The sequence below is a fragment of the Epinephelus moara genome, chromosome 20 (genome assembly GCF_006386435.1).
Source record: "Epinephelus moara isolate mb chromosome 20, YSFRI_EMoa_1.0, whole genome shotgun sequence".
Classification (NCBI taxonomy): Eukaryota; Metazoa; Chordata; class Actinopteri; order Perciformes; family Serranidae; genus Epinephelus; species Epinephelus moara.
Window position 1 is genome coordinate 7,788,366 of NC_065525.1, and position 22,544 is coordinate 7,810,909.

A 22,544-nucleotide genomic window follows, 5' to 3' on the forward strand; every position below is an offset into this window, starting at 1 on the left:
TGCTCCGCACCACACCAACAGACCGAAAAACAGTGTTTGTTAAAAATAACTTATGTGTAGAAAATCCCTGCATCACGTACATAAAATTAAACAGCACTAAGCATGCACTGCCTTAATTGGCTCGTTTTTAGCCACCTATAAGAAGAAGGCAAACGTAAAACAAATTATATCAGCTAAGGGTGAGCTATATTTTCAATATTTTCACAGCTTTACCTTGCTGTCAGACAGCCCTTTTCAACAGGGGAACCAAGGCTGTTATCTCAAAGCCACCAGCCATCAGCGCTGCCTAGTTTCACAGTTTAATCCAAGTTTGAGAGAGAAAGAGAGAGAGACAGAGAGAGAGGGGCAGGTCTCTCTCTTGATCCACTTCTATTCTTTTTGTGTCCGTGGTGGCCACAGGTGTAAAAAAATGAGGAAGTACAATCTGTCGTTCATGCAACAGCCCTTGAGCCAGCAGAGATTTTGGTTGTCAAATGAGCAGGAAGATTTGGGCACTGGCAAGATGAAAGCAAGTTTAACACAGTTTATTTAAACAAACTACCCACACTGTTATAGTACAAACCTGCCTGTAAATCAGCAAAGTATCCCTTTAAGCTTCTGTCGATAAAACTCAGTGCTTCCTGCACAGATATTTAACATCAAAAGCCTTCAGGATTTTAACTTAACACATCTGTAGGAAGTGTTGAGTTTTATTGACAGTAGAGCAACATGGATTTAAATAAACAGCAAAGAAGAAATCTAACAAATATTCTAAATAGTAAATTTATTGGTGTCACATGATCATCTTAACTTTTCCCATACAGTGGGTCTGCGATTGGTCTGATATGTAGCGCTGAACTTTTGAACTCAAACAGGGTCACTGCTAATGACTAATATCGAAGCCTCCACCAAAGGTAATGACAGACTGTTTTAAAAGACAGCCAATGAGATGAGAGCAGTGTTGACGTGGTGTGATAGTTTAAATGTGTCACGTACGATGAACTGTGGGTTCACATATTCTAGTTCTGGTTCCCACATGCAGGCTGAACATCATTTAACCTCTCCTTGACTGTCTTTCACCACATCACCCTCTCATTACTAACTCAGCTCTTCCTCCACCCTGACTTTCTCTGTCTTTTTCTTTTTAGTTTTTCTTTTATCCACAGATCTCACACGTCATTTATGACAACAGCTTGTTGGATTAATGAGGCTAAAAAAAAAGCTAGAACCTCTGACCCCTGTGTGAACGTCGAATACTTGTTTCGTGATCTTTGTCAGTTTCTGTTGTATACATGCTCATTCTCATCTCTGAAGACTGTCTTACTGTTCTGTTGACTGTGGTCCAAAACAACAGTGAGACGCAGAATGGCTTGTAATGGAAAATAGTTTTCCAGGACTTTATGACTTCTCGTCATCCACTTTATCGCTTGTTGGCTCTCATGCAGAAGAGTCAACAGCTATAGCTACTGCTGAGGATGACAAACTAAAATGTAATACATAATGTAATAAGTCAATATTCCTGTTTTTCCACATTAAAAGCTAGGGCTGAGCGATTGCGGCTAATATGATAATCATGATTAATCATCGATTTGAGGGACAAAATATTTTCATTGCACTTTCACATTTAAATCAGCTGATCACTGCTTTTACTTTCACGTTTTGCTACATGATGTACTAACCTTTGCATCCAAATAAGACTTAAAATAAGGTTCTTTTCACCTTAATTCAGTGCATCTCCTAGAGGCAAAATAAAGATAAAAGTGTTTATTGGACATACATCTTTGGCCAAATGGAATGTAACTGCATTGGTTATTTCAGTCCGCCTTTGGGAGCTGAATGGATGTGGTGACACGCTGTACAGTGCTGCTAATATGGATGTCTGAGCTGACCATGGACATGGACGGGCATTCAGTGAGGTGACGTGATGTTCTTCTTGGCCCTCATACGTTCATCATACTGCAGTTTGTGGTGTTTTTTCAGGTGGTTGAACATGTTAGCTGTGTTGCGGCGCAACCACAACCCAGCTAGCACCGCACATTGATATGATGTCAGAAAAACGTTGGATTCTTTCATCGGATTTGGGTTGCAATGAAAATCAGGTTGATGATTATTTTAATGTCTAACAATGTTAAAATTTCACATTGTATGGGCGTTAACATTACAATGTTTTGCAGACGTTGGGTTTTGTTCCCCATACTACGACTAAATGTCATTATTCTATGTCAAGATAATGTTGACATGAGATGTTTGGAAGATGTTTGATTTTGGTTACTTAACAATATAACTTAAAACAATTAAATATCAATGTCAGCTGTCGTCCTTATCCTACATCAAATTGACGTTGGCACTAGATGTTGTCCTGACATTGAATTTTGGTCGCAAAACATCACAGCCTAAATTCACCCAAATATCAATGTTAAACGGCATCGGTGGCCGGCTCAAAGTCTCATGCACTCTTTGCATATTATTTGTTCTTGCTTAACATCACTTGTGCTAAATCCAAAATACTGTACTTTCTAACAATAAATGAAGATTCATTTTGAGGGAGCAGTTTTTCACAGGTATCCACTGCAGGGTGTGCACGCAGCTGCATAACAGCTGCTATGGCTGTTGGTTTTGGAAGAGCTTGATTTGATATGCAGTGGAGTTTTGTCAGTATTGCAGTCAATAATGTTCATTTAATTGTGGGAAGCCAAAATTGTGATTGAAATTAATATTTGAGCAAATGTGCAGTCTTGGAAAAAAAAACATTTCTTTGTGGGCTTTGTTTCGTTCTAGTTTGGATTTAGTTTTCTAATTTCAACCATTTTCTTCTTCTGTATTTATTCAGAAGCCTGTGTCACTTGTAAGCTATAGCTTATGCTACATAAGCAAGGACAAAGAAATATAATGAAACTCCATGGCAGACCTAATTTGTGCTTTTAAAGCTGGTGATACACATGCACATAAATCACCAAATCATACAAACTAGTAGGCACAGTGTAACCATACCACTCAACTATAGAAGGGTGCTGTGTGTGTGATTTCTCACTGCCCTGGCTGAATATGTTTTTTTCATCATGGTTAAAAACAACCCACAGTTTCCCTTAAAGACATGACTAACGAGAATCACCGCCTCGCGGTTGTATGCCTCCGCCAACCAGTCAAGTTGCAGTTTACATTCATGTCTGTCCAGACTCATTGAATATACGTATGCAGTGAGGACTTTGAAGGCATGAAGGATATTTTTGGTGCTATGGAAATTATCCCTATATTGTCATGTATGAAAAATTTCCAATGACAAACATGCTGTCTTCATTTATTACTATTTTTACAGAGGAGTCGGAGAGCTTTGTTACATGGTGCAACAACAATCACCTGAAGCTCAGTATCAGCAAAACCAATGAGCTTATGGTGGACAACCAAAGGAACAGGATAGGACAAAAAGTTGTTGCCATGACAGCAGACAGTAATTAATAGCTCTGGGGATCAACGGTATCTCACCTTTAAGCCAGCATCAGAGGTAGTAACAAAACAATGTCAGTGTAAAGGGGACAGCTGGCAGGCCGGGACCATAGACATAATGGATGTGACATTTTGATGATGTGTTATGTGTGCAACCACCCCCAGAAGATTTAAAAAGTAGCTGATAGCAGTTAGCAGCTATGTCAAAAAAATATAACAGGGACAGTAAATGATTGTTATTACCATGTTAATGCCTTTGTTACTGTTTGTTAATTTCAACATACTGCCAACACACAGGTTATAAGTCATATTAGAGTCTGGCATGTTGTCTTACATGTCACGTCTATCATGCCTCTTATGCTTTCACAATGCCAGCATGCTGTCTAAAATCACACATTGGGGGGCATGATGCTGCCACTATTTGGTCCTGTGTTAAAATGCAAGGGAGGCATAAAAAAGGACCTTGTAGCGACCCTATATTCTGATCTTTGTGTAAAAAGGGCTTTAAATACAGATATTCCTGCAAAGAAAGGTGGATGCTTCATGGACATCTTCAACCTGGCAGCAGATCTATACAATCAGCACAGTTTCAAGGTGGATATCCAAGATTAGTGTCACCAATTCAGTATCTGACCAAATGTTTCCCCTGCTGTTCCTGAGATATGATGTTGAATAATGGCCAGAAAAGTGTTTTTGAAGAACATAATGATGTCACAGTGAAGTTGACCTTTGATCTTTCAGATATAAAATGGCTTCACATCATCCTATTAGATATTTGTGTAAAATTTTGTCAATATTAGCTTAAGAATTCTTCAAGTTATGGCCAAAAACATGTTTTGTGAGGTCATAGTGACCTTTGACCACCAAAATCTAATCAGATCATTTTTGTGTGTCATTTGTGTCAAATTTGATGAAATTCCACTAAGGCGTTCTTGAGATATCCTGTAGACAAGAATGGGAAGGTGGACAAACCAAAAACATAATGTCTCTGGCCACGGCTGTCGCCAGCATGGAGGCATAAAAACAGTCACAGAGTATGACACTGCAGGGCTGCAGTCTCCCTTCCCTGTCAAGAGTTTGTTCCTTGCAAACTCTCTTAGTTTCTCTGTTTTCCTTCACATTATCCATCACTCGCAAACACACTAACAAGGCAGAATGAGGGGAACGAGTCCAATTCCAATCTATTCTAAATATCGTAAATCAATATGGCGGAGAGCGCCATCATTCCTGACTATAACTCAAATCTTTGCCAAATGGCTGCATTGTTCAAACAAAACTGGGAGGATCCAGTATTTGAATATGAACATGCACTGCAGTCTGTCCTGGAGGCCTGCCCAGGACCTTTCAGAGCCTTGTAAATGTGTATGTGTGTGTGTGTGTGTGTGTGTGTGTGTGTATGAGCTCATAGGTTGTAGTCACCGCATGTCATTTCTCTTCCCTTTACTTTGCATTAAAACAATACCATCACTAACAGTTATCTTGTGCTGCTTCTGCTTTGAGGAGCAGCGTGACATGCTGATCTGGATCTATACTTTATTGACAACATCCTTTAATTCTGCTTTCACACACACACACACACACACACACACACACACACACACACACACACACACACACACATCGTGTGTCAAGGTTTAGAGATGACTGAGATTAAAGCCCTTTTTAAATAGGAATTGTGCAAATTTGCAAGAAAGCCCAATCAGTCTTCTTTCAGCATTGGCAGTATAAAAACAAAATCGGGGAGTGCGGCAAAATGCCGGCTGCCTACTTTTGTTCATACAGAATGTGCCTTTTTCAGGCCAATGGGGGGCGTGAGCAAGTAACAAAACGTGTAGCTCAGCGTGTGACGTAAACAGCCTTGCTCGGAGGGAAGCTGCAGCTGGTCAGTCCTATGGCGATTCTCTCATAAGTTGGCCTGTCCTTCACTGTCCCCATCATTTGATGGTTATTGGTCACGCAGCTTGCCGGCAAAACGGCCCAACATTCGCCAAAAATCTGGCAGTGTAAAAGGGGTTTAGGATTAGGGCCAACTTTGGCATTGAGGCCTAATAGGAGACCAAGACTGCATGCTGTGTTAGTCAACCACAGTTGTATAAACTTTAAATACTTTCTTATAGAAGTGAGAAGAGCTACAGAATGCTCCAGGGATGACGTTTTTTTGTAGGCCGAGCAGAAGTTAGCGTCACCCTGCTTCCCACGTCAAAAACCCTATGGGATTTTTCAACTGGATTTTGGACTATTACAGAAAATAGGCTCTGTGGCAAACAAACGTTTATGATACACGTTTTGTTCAACAAGATTAATCTTCACAAATGAACACCACTCTTCTAATTTTAGAATCCTAATTGCAATCTCCAGAAGTAAAACGCTAATGTTAGGCTATAAACAAACTACAGCCATGTTAGCAACCACCTTTATCAGACACATAAAAGCTTCAAAATTTACGAGTTGGGAATTCATTGACACATTTTGAGTCGTAGAACAAGGTGTGAAAGTCTCTTTAGCTTGTGTTAACCACAGACTTTATTTCAGGCATCTGACCCATTGACTTTAAGACAAGGGAACTGGGAGGGCTAAAATGCTAACTCGTTTCCGGGTTTCAGGATTCATCACTTCCTGACAGCTTGGTTGTAGCACTGCATTTATCACAAAGGGTTAAAAGTAGCTGACTTTCATTGGCACTTAGTTGCTCGAAGCAAGACTATGTCAATTTGGAGAAAGGAATTAACATATTCTTCTTCTTACAAATGAAAAGTTTAATTCATAAGCGATATATTGTGCCATTGTTCAACTCAGTACACCCAGGGGTTTTGATGCTACAGGCATGCTTGGTCTGGTATGAGCAGTAGTTTATGGTGGCTAATATTAGCCAATGTTAGTAAACCTTTTACGCTAATTTCCACCAAAAATAGCTCAAGCATGCAGGTTTTTGTAACGCACTAAAAATAGGCAATATTCCCATTGCCAGAATACCAGATTTGTACACAGCTCTACAGTAAACGAGTATGACGATTATTTTTTTTGTTTTTGTTTTTACTATGTGTCACGTTTAACATCACAGACGCTTCAGAAAACAGTTTTAGTAAACAGTAGAAAGCAGCATGGAGGCAGTAAAAATGTTACAGTGGTTACTTCTTTTCCTTTTTATTAAGTGTCTCTTTTGAACTTGGTGCCGGCCAGTGTTGGAAAAGTGTTGAACTACATGTAATTAAACTAGTAATTTAACTATCTTTAGCTGTAGCCTGCTGTTGGTTCAACTCCATTCATATTTGCATAGTGATTGAGGTTGGGAAATTACCTTTTTGGCATTTTTTATTTAGTTTACAAGTGGAACTACAAATAATATTGGCCCATAACATGAAAGACATTATTTTACATTATACATTTTATACATTATTTTACATTATACATTTTACATTATTTTTTATTTATTTATTTTACCATTACTTCTTTACTGTAAATGGATGCCATTGGGCCACAGTTATTGCTCTTTATTAACAAATGTTGAGGGAAGCTGTTGCATGCTATATTAGAAGTTATCTGGCTAACAAAGTAATCCTGCTTGGTGCAGTACTCCCACCTGGACTCTGATGCTGACATTACTTGCACTTTCCCAGCAATAGTATAATATGTGGAGTAGTTTAATTTTTTGGTTTATGTTTGCCCTGTGAATATGTGGGCTCGTTTCCTCCCATGTGACTTTTTGTGTTATATTTTGTTATAACTTTAATTTTTTATTTTTTTTTAACAAAGTAGTCTGAAACACTTTTTCTAAGTAGCTTTGCTTTACCAAACTAGATTTTTCTTGAAGGTAGCTCAATTTCTGTAGTTCAGTTTCTTACAGTGTGAAGTAATTGGTAGCTATGCTTTTAAAGTAGGTTCCCCAACACTGGTGCTGACTGATTTTCATGTTTCCACTGCTGCTGGTCTGAGCCTGTCAGAGCTGATGGGAGTGAATGCCAATTGTGCCCTTTCCCACTTAAGACAAAAGCCAAATGATTGCAGGTTTAAGTGTTTGTTTTGTTTTGTATAGATAGATACTGCTTACTTTGCTCTCAACTTGTGCTACTGTTACATTATATTTGAGCTTTAATCATTTGCCTGTAAATTCACTTGTGGCCTCTGTGTGCCTCTGTGTTCAGCAAACATTACGCCGTGTCACTTTACATACTCAGCTCCGATTAGGCAGTTTGGATGTTGCCACTATACTGGCACACGACAAAGCAATTCATTTCCTGCTGGTGTTTAACTCACACACAGAATAGCTTCTAGCTTTGCAGGATGTTTTACTAACCACTATGATCAGTTTTAGCTACATCTGGTTAAAGCTCCTTTCGTGATGTGGAGGACAACTCTGTGCCCTTTGCAGTGGGGGAAAAAAGTGCTCTTGGTTGTTGTTCCCATACGTTGTTACTTTGAAACTTTCACACCTCCCACACATCAGGCCACAAAAAAGACTTGCAGGGTAAAACCAGTATGCTTATCAGATACATAAATACTGTAATAACTGCTCTTCCGTTTCAGATACTGCCAAATGTGATGGTGTGGATAACCTTGAATTGAATATTCCTTATAAATTTAACACCCGAAAGATCTTCAGTGAAAACAAAATGGACACAGAGAATCACACCAACCCTGACTAGAAAAAGTCCCATCTTTAAAATAGCTTGGTGGGGCTTCTTACGTAATCATTAGGCACTGCAGATGTGACCAGAAGACACTCAAGTTCCCCTGATTGATTTCTAAAAGGCTCCCGTCTCTCGCCTTGCTACCTATAATGAGCCCTTCATGCTCACAGCACAACCAGATTCCTATCATGTCAGGCCTTTTGTGAGCGGGGCGCAACACAGGAAGTGCTTACTTGCACTAGCGCCCTTCTTACGCAAATGTGATGTAAGTTAGGTTTCTGACTACAGTCCTGGCAGGCAGGTCTGTCAAATGAGGAAAAGTGAGTCACAATTCTTTCTCTCATACACACACGCACACACACTACTACTGTCTTCACGTAGAGAAAAACACTTTGGAAGCACCCATCAGTATGTCCATTACTTAAATTAGTCAAAGTCAAAGAAATTAACACTGACAATATGATTTTCAACACAAGTCTCATAATAGGACAAAACGATTTTGTAGGAATTCAGATTTGGAAAAACGAACATTGCTTTAACTGAAACGGGACTCATGAGGTTTTTGTTACTGAAACTAATGAAACCCTCTTGGCAGCCACGCTAACTTTCACAAAGCTCTTTTCTCACAATCATCTCAATTATTTGCTGTGCGTGGGGATGTTGTTGGAGACGCAGAGTCAACGCTCTTTGCCTCCTTTTTGGAAGGAGTCTCTCTGTAAGAGAGCAAGGCAAATGGGTCAGCATTGTTCTTCTGCCCACATAACCGCTCTGTTCGACAGAGAGCACAACAGCTCCACTCAGGAAATGCACATTCATGCTTCACCCTGAATAAAACCCTCTTCCTCATATTTCAGCCTTTACAGAGCGAAGAATATGTGACATCGTCGACAAGCCAAGTCGCAGACACATGATCGCTGTATACGGGTGTCACCATCCACACACAAACACGCAAGTCAAGACAATCTCTGGATAATTCACCCACATGACTTGATTCAAAACACAAGAATTAGCATTAGCATCATCTACCACTGAGGTCAGATTCAGTTTTCTGTCATAAATACAAAGCAGACTATGGTTCACTAAAGGGCAGCTTATGATAAATGACACCATTCTGGGTAATGTTCATACTCTCTACTATGTTAATGAACTGCACAGTGCTTATGGCATTCACTTGATGGCTTAAAAGCATTGAAGTGCATTGTTAGCTCACAGAACAACAACATTTCCATTAGTCTGTGGGGGTTTAGGGTTAGGGATAATTTATGACAGCCAGGCCCCAAGAGTCAGCGACTGTTAGCATTTGTCTCCTTGAAGCAATAACAATAAAGCACCTCCTTATAAGCATGCGAGATCCTTAGAAAGATACTGATAAAAAAGACTATACAGTAGCATTAGGCAACAAAAGTAGGTAGGTAGGTAGGTAGACCCCACATATCCACAGCTTAACTTTTTGACCTCAAGATTCGCTAAAAAAAAACAAAAAAAAAAAAACCTAGAAAGTGAACTCTGAGTTAAGATTTTTTTGGGGGGTCAAACTATTGTTTCCACAGTCAAGAATTAACTTTCATTCTCAATGGAATCATCTATCGCCTGGCAAAATTAGCAATTAATGGTCTGCAAAATCTAGGATTTGTTTCTTTTTTTTTTTTTGCTCCACTCAGTACCAAAGTTCTTGTAATCCTTGCAAATACAATACAGTAAAATGTATATTTAGGCTTAGATAACTACAGCTCTTGATAAAGTTAGGGAAAGACTGTGCTTACAGGAAAAGGCAAATGTAAAATGCAGATCTGTGACATCTGCATTAAAAGTGTGATGTGCTACACCCCTGGTTGTCACACAACTTTCTGCTTTGGCACTGAATGTTGGCACTGGACCTAACTCGTATAGGCTGCAGAATCGTCTCAAATGGACTGGGGCTGGCCGATATGGAGAAAATCAAATGTTGCAATATTTTTAATCAAACACCTCAAGATCAATATTGCGACGATATTGTATGGTTGATTATGGCGGCCTTCACAAAATATTTACACAATGAGATTTTTGATAAATAATCATTGGTAGTGTGTATGTAATGACTAATTGGGTAAAGAAACACTATAGAAAGGTTAAAACAATCTGCTAAGTTCAGAAAATGTTATAACTTTAACTTTGTAATGCAGCCTCTAAAACCAGGGAAAGAAACACTTACAATATCCAAAATCTAAGGCAGTATCTAGTTTCATATTACAATATTGATTATATGGGTATATCATAGGTAGGGCTGTAAAGAATGTCTTTTTTTTTTTTTTTTTTTTTACATTTGAAGCTTCTTTTGAGGTTTTCAAATGAAGAAAGACAAAATAATCCTCAAACAGAATCCTTAATACATACAGTGATTCAGCGGATTAAGTGAGTTAGTCTTTTTTTTTAATCACCTTTCTTTAATGAATAAATGTAATTTATGGTGGTGTTAGATTGCTGCTATGCCACCCTCTTAATACAGCTGCGTGCCTCCCTTTGTGTGCAGCAAGCAGGAGAGCTAACAATTTTGTGACTGCAGTGAAAATGTTGTTTTTGAAAGGCTTAAAAAAAAAAAAAAAAAAAAAAATGGGTTGAAGCAGAATATTTTATTAGATAAGAACATGTTGTACATGTTGGAAATGATTGCATCTATCTTTTATCAATACATTTTTCTCTTTAGACCTAAAAAGGCTGTGGAGTTATTGGGAATGTTTGGATCACACAAGTCAGAAGCAATCCTACGTAGCCACCACCGGAACAGTATAATGTTATTAGTGTAACCTAATCATCATCAACTGTGCAGAATTACCAGGTTAAAAAAAAGCACAGCACTTGTTGATTTATATTTTTAATAACAATTGTTATGAGTGGATCTTTGACACCTCCAGCTATTTGTTACAGCCTTGTTCACATGAATAAATATTTAGGCCACACTTAATGGTTTAATAGATACACCTGTACAATCTAATACAATCTAATACCACAGCTCTGCCATAAATTCTACTTTATAGCATAGCATAGCATATAATGTTCAGATTTTGCTGACACTGTCAGAGGTATTCAGCTGATCTTGCACTAGACTACATCATATTGAAAGGTCTTTCTAATATTCTGCCCCATCATATATGTAAATGGGGTGAACAAAACATGAGTAACACCTCTAATGCAATCCAGAATGATTACACCACTAACTACAACTTCAACAATTAACATATATGAGGGATGGGAATCCCCAGAAGCCCCAGAATACAATTTTATCACGATACTTTTTTAAACACGTTGTGATATGCTGAGTATTGCGATACATATGTTGCAATACATTATCAGGTTTTACCTTTTTTCAACTACAAATTATGTTCCCGATGGAAAACTTTGCCAACATCTGTTCAGTTTTCAGTCTGTTTATCTCACTTCAATCATTTTTATTGCAGCAAATTGTATCTAGTGGACTCTGAAAATCGATATTATTATCTAGTAGGCTACAAGAAGTTTAATTTGTGTTTGTAATATTTCAAATTTACATAATAAAAAAATCTATGCTTAAGAGTCCCTGTTTTAAAACGATATTGTGATGCAAAAATATCGCGATACTTTGTTGTATCGATTTTGTCCCCCACCCTTAACATACGTGTGTGTGTGTGTGTGTGTGTGTGTGTGTACCCGAGTTGACTTATTAATACCTCTATTACAGTATAAACACAAACTGAACATTGCCAGCCTCCTTAAGTTAGAAGTGATGGCAGAGCTGTTGTGTTGGATTGCATTAGACTACAAAAGTGTGCCAAATAAAGAGCTTACTGAGCTACCTTCTCAACTGACAATACACAAATAGGATGTCCAGTCTTTGAAAGCTTTTACATTAGCTGCTTGTGACATTGTCAAGTAGCCATTTCAGGTTTGTTTCGGAGTAAACAGATGAGGTAGTTTAAGCTTCAACAATACAAATTCACTGGAAAAATACACCCTTCATTGTTTGAGTGACAAGGGACCCTGGGGAGGGGCATTACAAAAGCACCACAGCAATGAGCGTTTAAGGCCAAAAATGCAAAATGCTTTCCATGAATTGTGATTTAAGAGATGTAGAAATAGGGTTTTGCCTAACTCCTGCTCCCACAGGGATGATTTCCTGGCTGTCACTGAGGGCTGCCGTTGACTGTCCAAAGTTCGAAGGCTTGCCCTGTTTCCCACTGCAACCACAATCAATAAAGAATCACTGATATGTAGTGGAGCTCACAGCACGCCACTTGAAACCACATCGAGGTAATGTGACCAGAGAAATACAAAACCCCCAAACAGCGAGTTGTTAAGCCACTGGATGTTAATTAGAACTGTGAATTCTTTCAAATATACACAACAGACCCACAGATTCCTGTCAAAATAGTGTTTGCCTAAGTTGCTATCACTCAACCAAGAGTCTAACTTGGTCTATAGCAAACATGTAGATCATATGAGATGAGAAATGGCGGAATGGATGGTAGCTGCCTATAGGCCTTGTCTCTGCCAGATGTGACTCGGCTGCATGTCATGTCTGACCAGTGCAGACGCTGACTGCGTTGACATTCAACATCATCGGTTTCATACAAGCTGATTCCTCACAAAAGTGAAACTTGTTAAATATACAATAGCTGTACAGAGAGCAGCTTCTTCTTTCGCTTCTCAAGAATCCGTTGTGTATACTTGTCTCCCTACTGTGGAAGGCACTCCTGCAGTTGATCTTTTCATCGGCCAACATGTCGTACACAAAGTTGAGTTTTGGTGTCATGCGTTCTACTCAACACTGTTAGCTGTATGGTTTGGTCTGAATCCATAATACACAGCCAATCCAAATTATCCTACCAGAACACTCCTTGAGAGAACCAGGAGAAATTATAAAATTTCTCTCCATAGAAAGAGAAGTTACTGCTAAGGTCATTGAAAATTGGCAACTGAAATGAATAAGCCTTGTGTAGAAATGCTTAGCAAAATATAAAGCTCCAATCATGATGATACAACAGCATACACTTTTGACCATATAGTGTGCCTTCTTAATTTAATATTTTGAACATTTTAACACTACCTGCTCAGGCTGAAACAGCAGACACAGTTAGAGACTGGCTAATGACATAGTGAAGCATTTAGCAGCTAAAAGGCCGGATATTTCCTTTAGGAATTGGAAGACACCAAAAACAGAGCTAAAAAGAGAGCGAATATTGGGCTTATATTGTGGCCAGAAACACATCCCCAAATGCTCCATATCTGCTGAATGTGTTCATAAACAAGTGTTTACTAACAGGTTCAGCATTTAAACTTAAGACCTAAAACAGGTGTATGGTAATGTTGTGTTTACGATTTGTTTCTGCTGCGCCAAACAGATATGGAAATCAGTCGGCATTGTACCTTTTTTGGCAAATCACGGATACGTTACATTTGTACGTTTCAGATGTATGATATCAACATTCCAAGGTGACACTGTTGGGATTACATGTAAATGAGCTGACTATGTCATCAGGAGATGGAGGGGATGGTGGATGGCGTGACACCTAGGCACCACAGCTGCAGACTACTGTTTGAGACCAACAAGACCAATAAACAACAGCACTAAACAAGCTACTGCTGCGTTTCCAATGGTGATGGTGTCCCCAAGAGTGGGTGTTTCTTAGTGAGCCATCAATGCATGTCCAACGGCGGCTGTGCCACCATATCGGGTATTTTAAGCCAAAAAATGAACTTTTTCTAGTTTTTTGTGCCTAAATCTATACCCACATTAACCACAGCATTGTTGAATTGTGAAGTTTCAACATATCTGCTAATAATGTACAGTTACATATCCATGGTTTGCAGAAACACCCAATGCTAACAGTTATTCTGGCAATTGGGGTTGATTTATCACAGGTTTAAAGGTACTCTCTTGTTGAATGCTAGGAAGAAATCTGGTGTACTAAGGTGGTAATATCGAAGCCATCACTCAGCACTGGTCATTTTAAAATGTTTACATGCAGTCTACCTTATTAGCCTTAAATAATATCCCATTAATCATTAAACTAATCAGCAGGCTGTGTGTTATTACTTTGAAAGCGATGCCAAAAAGTCAGCAGTAAAACTGAGCTCGTGATGTGTGTTATCAAACAGGAACTACAAGAAAGCAACCAGCCATCGGGTAGTTTAACATAAGCTAGTGTGTGCTAACAAGCTAACATGGAGCACCAGAGCCAATATACTGCTGGGGACAAATATACCAATCGGCTTCTTAACATGCAATCTGTACACCAGAAGAATCTACTGAAAACTACCTCAAAGTAAACCATGTGATTCATAAAGCAGTATCGTGTGTTTACACTGTTATTTAGTCACCACAAGGAAGCTTCCATGACCTAATGCCTCATGATCAAGTGTTATCTACCAAGACATGTCCCATAAATTCATTGATTCGCAATGAAATAGCCTTCCAGTGCATCATTGACTTACATCATTGTGTTACACCCACAACAACAAGCACCTGTATACTAGTGATCAGAAAGTAATCATGGGTAGTGAAAAATGAAGAGAAGATTAAACTGAACTCCAGTCAGGGATCATTGTGAAGGACCATTGAATCCATTTATAGTTTAAGAAAAGCATTTTCCCATAAAAGGTTCCTTTAATAACGTATTATTATTCAAAATGTGTGCAATTAACTGAGCTAAATTATTGAGATTTACAGTGGACTAAAATGCCATATATCAACAGCAGACAAGCAGGTAAACCACATTCGGGTGCAGTGACCCTCAACTACGTCCACTTTTCTGCAATAATAACAGTCTCCGAGACATCACACACTGCAGTAAGCAGTTCAGCACACCCCGCTTGGGTGTGATAGGCACACATCCAAAAAGCCTCTGCCAAGGTGTGTTGATAAAACAGTGGGCCTGGCTTTGTGGAAAATGTCAGAGGTGTTGATAATAACAGAAGGGGAAATAAAGGCTTTTATTATTTTGGTATTATTCTGCTCAATTAATAACAACTACATTTGATTACCATAGACATGGCTCCTTTTGTGGTTAATAATTACACTGTGTCTATTATTCCTCCAGGCTGGGGCATGTGTATAGTTAATATGTTCAAATAATGAGGATATTGTATGTTGAGGGGAAAATGGATCCTGATGTCCTGAAAAAGATAGATAGATAGACAGATAGACAGATAGACAGATAGACAGATAGATATTTAGATAGATAGATGGATAGATGGATGGATAGATAGATAAGGCATTTATCACTCAACTATTGGTTAAAATATCCATGCATATATTTATGCTGACATATAAGCCTGTTAGCATTGCAGGGATGCATTGAGTAGCCCAACAGCTGATCTACAGTGAAAGAATCCACACATTAAAGCTAAACTGGCCTCTAAGATTGTAAGAGTAACAATAATACCAGTATCATTGAAGATGGCACATTCTCCTTTCTCAAGACAGGCAGGGAGCAACACATAAACACCAGTTTGTGCTGGGGATGCAGGCTGCTGCTGCAGTAGGGGTTCTCAGCTGGTTTCATGTCACACACCTAACAGGCCCATCAGACCCCCTGCTGACGGGTTTTATTTCCAGGGACTAATAAGAGAAGATCTTTGTTGTTTAATAATTTAGATTAAGAGTTTAGACCTGCTAAAAGCCTCCTGGGGCCAAATAATAGTCTATTGGGGACACATATACACATGCACACACTTTAGGAACCTCCACTTCAAGGGATGTTGTGCATCCCCTGCACCCCAGTGTGAGAACCAAAGGGCCGCGGGTCACAGGTACGGTGAGAAGGTGCTGCACATGGTAGTGATGGAGAGGAGGGGATGTGGGGGCGGAGGCCTCGGCAACAGCTATTCTATTATCAGCGGAGGGGAACATAAAAACAATAACACGCTGCCTTCTTCTTATAAACTGCGTCAACAACAGACTGTGCGTAATCTCAGCGTGCGTCTGTTGCGTCCAGACAAGAAAAGACAAACACCAAAGTTGCCTGAGGAATGTGAAACCCAGCATATTATACAGACACACCAAACACACATACACACACACGAGGCTAGAAAGCAACTCACGGTGGCCGAGGTCAGGCTGCTGTCTGTGAGCGTGAGGTGGTGCGGCTCCCATCTCCGCAGGAACTTGGAGGTGAGGATCTTGCTGAGGAAGGTGCGGGGGTGTTTGACCACGCATACCTGGATGTCCCCCTCGTGCAGCAGCTTGTATCGCATCCCGCTGCTGCTGCAGTGGTGCAGGGACCTCTTGCACGGCCCTGCGCTCAGCTTGGTGTTATTATTCCCCTCCGACATCTCCCCCAGCAGAGGCTTGTTCTCCTCGCACTGATAAAACTGGTTGTTGTGCAGCTCGTTGGCCCCGCCGCCGCCGCTGCCGCTGGTGAAATCCATAGTTCAGTAATCCAACAGTTTATTGTTTCCAAATGTTACTCTCAGGGAGGGGAGGGCGAAGGCGTCGAAACGACACAAGAATCCTACATGTATATAAAAAAAAAATAGAAATGGATAAGGTCGTTCGGATCGAGCTGGAGGGGGGGTACCTACCTACCAACCGCTATAACACGACCTGAGTTACTGTAGACACGGCCGAGACAGGCACAGAAATGCCACAAACAGTGTCTTATGGCAGGATATCCAAACGGAGGAAGGTTTTTATGATACAGTGCAAATAATCCACCATTTTCCTCCTCGCACAATGCCCCATAAATTGTCTCCACGGTGAGCGTCTCGCCTCCACCCCCCCACCACCAACGAGCTATTCAATATGTTAGGGCCATGGCCTTATCCATTCCGTCCGCCCCAGTGCCAAACAGAATAATCCACAGCCAGGAACGCATGGGAATAATAAGAAAACGGGTGAAAATATCCAATGGCGGCGGCTCTAGGCTCCTCCGTGGGGTTTTGTGGTCAGTACAGGCTCACTGGCACGGTTTCTTTTTATTCAGTCTTTTCCCCCTATCTTGGTGTAAAGGAGCCAGCACTCTCCGGCAGCGCCGTGCCGATTGGTCCCTGCTCGTTCATGTGATACCGGACTGACGTCAATGGGGAGGCGAGCGGATGAGCCGTGTGTCTTTTGCGCTTGACTGTCTGCCGAGGGCGCACGCTCACCCCACCCCTCCACCCCTCCTTCTCCACCTCACCTCGCCTCCTCCCCTCTGCGCTCAGAAAAAAAGAAAAAACATGGAGGAGGGCGCAGAGACTTCAAGAGAATTCGTCTTTTTTTCACTGCACTGGAAATGATGCAGTTTGCCACCATCCACACCATTTTCCAGGGAAAGAGTGAATAGGAGATGATTACTGCCAAGGCGTTGATGCAACGTGTGGGTGAGTTTGTTAAGAGGGAAGAAACGGGAAGTGATGTCACTCAGGTAGATTGTACTAACCTTAAGGGCTGATATAAAACCGCATAACCTGTAATTTATGGTGTGCATCATAGTCTATTAGTATCAGGCGAGACAAGGTATTCAAATAACTCATTGTATGGACGAGAAAGAATGATTAATATACTACTGATTTTACCACACGCCTTTTTACCTTATAATTAGGCCTCCTACTGATTGATGTTTTACCCTACTCTTTCATTTACTACATCACTTCAGGCCGTCCTGGACAACAGTATATGTAATGTATTTAACTGGATTTTAGAATTAGTGATGTCAAGTGTCCCCCAAATTGCTCGATTATCGTTAGTGTTTATTTTACTACAGCCTTCTAAACACCAGGATTTTTATTTTTAACGAACTAAAAATTAAAACTAGGTTTGAAAAACCATTTTTGTAACTGAAATAAAAATAAAAACTAGACTTTAGAAGAAGAAAAAAATGCAACTAGTGAAACCGATACTGTGTACTTGAAAAAATAAAATAAAATGAAAACATATGGGACATGTTTTAATTTTATTTCAGTTCGAGTCTTGTCAGCTTGGATTTTTGAGGCTGTGATGTCTACATGACTGTGAGTCAGTTGCCTTCACAAAGCGTTGTGTTTGTATTGTTATATTTATTCGAACTACCTAAATCTTGCCCCTGACAAATATCCCCATAATACAATAATGAAAAAAATTCTGAAACTAATAGAAACTAAAATAAAACTTAACATTTTTAAACAATAACTAGAGACCATCTTGTGATGGGATCTGTCCTGTTGCAAAACTGTGGTCTGTTAAAACAAATGTGGGCCAGGGGCGTAAAGTATGGGGGCAATGACTCCTTTTCTTCTCCCTATCTTCCTACTTTTTGTGATTGTACCTTTTATACAGAACAGCAAGTCAGCACAAATTCAAACAGGCAGTGTAAAATGGCTTGTGACTCAATTGCATTGACAAAAGCTGTCCACAGACAGACAGACAGACAGACTTATAAGCACCTAGGAAAATACTTAAAACTGCTTCTGTGGTAGTTCCCTCTACAATTGGTGTCACCTATGACACATTTTGCTATGATGACACACACACACACACACACACACACCGATGAGGTGAAAACAACACCAGCCATGGCGTTGTTGTCGCAGCAGTAAAAACTAAACTGAAATGAGCAAACCCACTCTGGAAACTAACTGAAACTAAACTGAATTGAAAACAAAAATTAAAAAAGAAATACAAATAAGAACTAATAAAAAGTACAAAACTATAATACTGTAACTCTGCTCCACATTGCCACACTGTAGTTGAGTTTAAACATATTAAGTCTGACCATACTAGAATCAGCTTGTAAAATATCTACCATATATGAATTTGAAATTGCAGAATGTAAACTGCACCCAGAAATTTGCAATGAAGTGGCATGGACGTGTCTTTCCATTGTCTTGATATTCAGTTGTGGTATGTTTAAACCTTTTGTCTAGCACTACCGTTTGGGCTTCAATATGTTATGTGTTTGGTCAACATGTTCATATCAGTGTGTAATATATATTAAAGCCTTCGGGGGCCATTAGCTGGTGTTCAGTCTTGATAAATTCCACCAGATCAAGTTTGGACTCAGGTAGGCTGAGTTACTGCGAAGAGAGAGAAGCACACCCTGCCACACCCTGGTAGAGATTTACTGTCTGTGTCATGGATACTTCATCGGGGCAGATGTTGAACCACACAAGGCCCTGAAGCCATGCCTTCCACTTAAAGAACCTTCCCAGCACTGACACTCATGGGTCAATACTCATATTTCCATTTACTTAGAAATATAATCGGGCCACAGGAAGTTGGGTTCTCTTGCTATATTATCAGTGACATTTGTTTAATGCTTCCCAGGTAGTCATTTTACCTGTTGGCATTAATGTAACTAACTACACAGGCAGAAGGGAATGATAGAATTTATTTTCAGTATAGTTTTAGTCTCTTTAAGTATCTACACTCTGCTGTGAGCAGCATAAAAAGCCTTATCACATTTATGTATGCTTAACATTACTTTTCTTACTTTTTTAAAAGCTTCAGTCCATTTTTACTGTTTCACTGCCTTCCTTGATCTCTGGTTCCCGTCTCGCCTTGATAGCCACAACCAGGTCGCTGCTGGCCATGCCCACGAGAAACAATAAATTGTCAAAAATATCCGCATCCTTATTGAAAAGCAAGATTCAGGCAAACAAGGTTGTGATTTCATTTAAAATATACAAAACCTATTTCAACCAAGTTTTACGTGCAGGTTTAAAGATATCAGGGCAACGTGACATATTTAAAAATAACATTATGACCTGTGATGGTTGCACCTGCTGCTGCACAGCTGATCTAAATGTCAGTAAACATCCTGCACGTCTATATCTCTAGTTTTCTATAGTTTACACTTAATCATTCTTCCTTAAGTCTGTTGACCTTTTAACCTCATGCACATTACACATATCAACAAACAGGTAAATTAAGACAGATTTTGTTTCATACATCATACTCAGTTTATTAAGTATTGGCAGTACATTAGATTTTATTTGCAGTGCTCCATCCTGACTGCCTGCCAGATCAGCAGACTTTCTGTTGCTGCTGTCTCCCAGGCTACTCTTCATCTGGCAAACAGTTAATGTCTGTTCAGTTAGCATGAGCTTACACAGCAGCAGCAGCTAACACCCAACTGTTTAACGGTCCCAACAAACTCACACCGACACCAAAATGGCTCAGGTCTGTCATGAAACCTTTTAATAACCATTAGGTAACGTTAGCTGTGTGATGCTAACAGTTAGCTCTGTCACTATGTGTGTGCTACTGGGTAGACTCTCAAACTGAATTTCCCCTCAGGAGATTAATAAAGTATATATTTAAAAAAAAAAAATTATTAAAAAACTGTCCTCAGCACGGAGCTCACATTCCTGCAGCAGCAGCTACAACCCATACAATCTGTGGTCTGGTGAAGCGGAGTGTTGTGTATTTGACTGAGGTGGCAGTTCAGTGTGCCAATATGCCACCAAAACATTCAAAAGTATGAGTGTACTACACTATACTCCATTCACATAATTGGTATCAAAAAATGACTCTATTGGCGTCACTATCATTGTAAGGTATATTGAAGGTATATTATGCAGGAATTGTCAGTTACTGTTTGTAAACAATATTGCCCGTGAAAGTGAAAGCCAAGCCCCAGATAAAGTCTTGCTATATTCCCATTTTTTTCAGCACTGTGTCCCTGATTTTTGTGGCTTGCTCTTGGAAGCGTGCTCCTTACTGTCTGGCACCTGGTCGCTGCCTTTTATTAAGTCCCAACCTGACCTGCATGCAGTGACCAGGAACATCTATAACATAGCAAAATAAGAAAAAAATAAGAACCCATTATATGTTTCCCTTTTATCCTCTGTTAGGTCAGATTTTGACCCTTTGGTCAGTTAGCTTGCGTTAAGTTCTGTTTTAACCCAGTCACCAGATAAATGTTGGCATTGCATGTTTTTTCAAACCACGGATATGTAACATTTGTACGTTATTACATGGCAGATACATGGAAACTTTACATTTCAACAACTCTGATTAACATGTGGTTATGTTTAGGCATAAAACCCACTTGGTTATGGTTAGGAAAAGATCATGTTTTGGGTTAAAATATCCACTTTGGGAGACACAATCGCTTCTGGAAACGCAGCAATGGCTCATTAAAAAAAAAAAAACATGGTTGTTGTGGTTCTCTAACAGTGGTCTGCAGCTTGGCAGCAGTCTCATCTCGGCATCATATCATCCACCATCCCCTCCAACTCTTGAAGTCAGCTCATACAGTATACATGTAATCAGAACTACTCACTTTAGAAACATTGATGTGATACGTATGAAATGTACAAATGGCATGTATCCATGGTTTGCAGAAATGTATCATGGTAAAATTGTCACAGTATTCACAATATTAATACTACATTGGAGTGTTTGAATTAAAGGGAAATTTCGGTTTATTTCAACCCGTCTCCTATCGTCCTAAATTTGTTTCAAGTCACTAGTGACATAGAAATAATAGTTAGCATGTTAGCCGTTAGCCTAGATACAGCAGTAGCGTCAGACCTGTTAAAACTTAATTGAACGGGCATCCTTTCAAGTGCAAAGTTAGTCCACTAAACAAGCTTTTTCTCCACAAAGACCGCCTCATATCGTTAGGATAAATGTCAGAGAACATATAGAAAACGACATGTAAACGTGTTGTCTTACCTTACCGGTGTGGTGCCATGTTTGTTGTTTACCATTTAGCTAAGGCTGCAACCGGTCCCATTCCTTGCAACAGAGGTATTCCTCTTCTGTGGGCATTGGGGTACAGCGTTCACAGGTAACGTTACACCACCAATCTCCAGAGCTAAAGCCTTCCAGCAGCCATTCCTCCTCTGTCGTCCTCTACCTGTTGTGCCTCTCTCTCTCCTCCTCCGTTCTTCAATTTCACGAAGCTCTTCGTCAGTGTGTTCTGGCCCAAATAAATAAGTGCTTTGGATAAAAGCACTGTATCACTGCAGTCCATTTACCATCTATGACAATGGACCCAACCAGGATAAAAAGAATAATACTTTTTTTTAGGTTTAACTCAGTTGTGATTTTTCATAGCAGACATTTTTACAGTGGTTCACATCTATTTATGTGTCCCAGTAAACAATGACAATTTGACAGTGAGCCAGCACACACAATGTCAGGACCCTGACAGTGATGTAGCTAAATGCAATATAGCTATCACTGATTTTATTATTCGCACTTGTGCTTTTCCTACTGTGACAGGTCAAAATGTCTTATATGAGGAGGGTCAATTAAGGCAAGTACTATAACTTCTTCTACGAAGGTAATTATAAATAAAAATAATAATAATCATAACAACAAAAAAAAAAATAATAATAATAATAACAATAGGCTTCCTCCCACAGTCCAAATACATGCAGATTGGGGATTAGGTTAACTGGTGACTCTAAATTGTCCGTAGGTGTGAATGTGAGTGTGAATGGTTGTCTGTCTCTACATGTCAGCCCTGTCCAGGGTGTACCCTGCCTCTCGCCCAATGTCAGCTGGGATAGGCTCCAACCCCCCCCCCCCCCCCCCCCCCCCCCCCCCCTCCATGAGAGGAGAGGTAGAAA

The 22,544-nt window shown here is 39.9% G+C and overlaps 1 protein-coding gene across 1 annotated transcript in view; it reads right to left on the bottom strand.

The window, feature by feature from the left end:
- cmip (c-Maf inducing protein) overlaps positions 1 to 17,065 on the bottom strand; it is a 60,278-nt gene extending 43,213 nt beyond the window's left edge. Inside the window, exon 1 of the mRNA XM_050072411.1 lies at positions 16,107 to 17,065. Within this exon, the coding sequence (XP_049928368.1) occupies positions 16,107 to 16,433 (327 nt within the window). The 5' untranslated portion in view covers positions 16,434 to 17,065. The remainder of the gene's footprint in view (positions 1 to 16,106) is intronic.
- Positions 17,066 to 22,544: the final 5,479 nt, after the last annotated feature.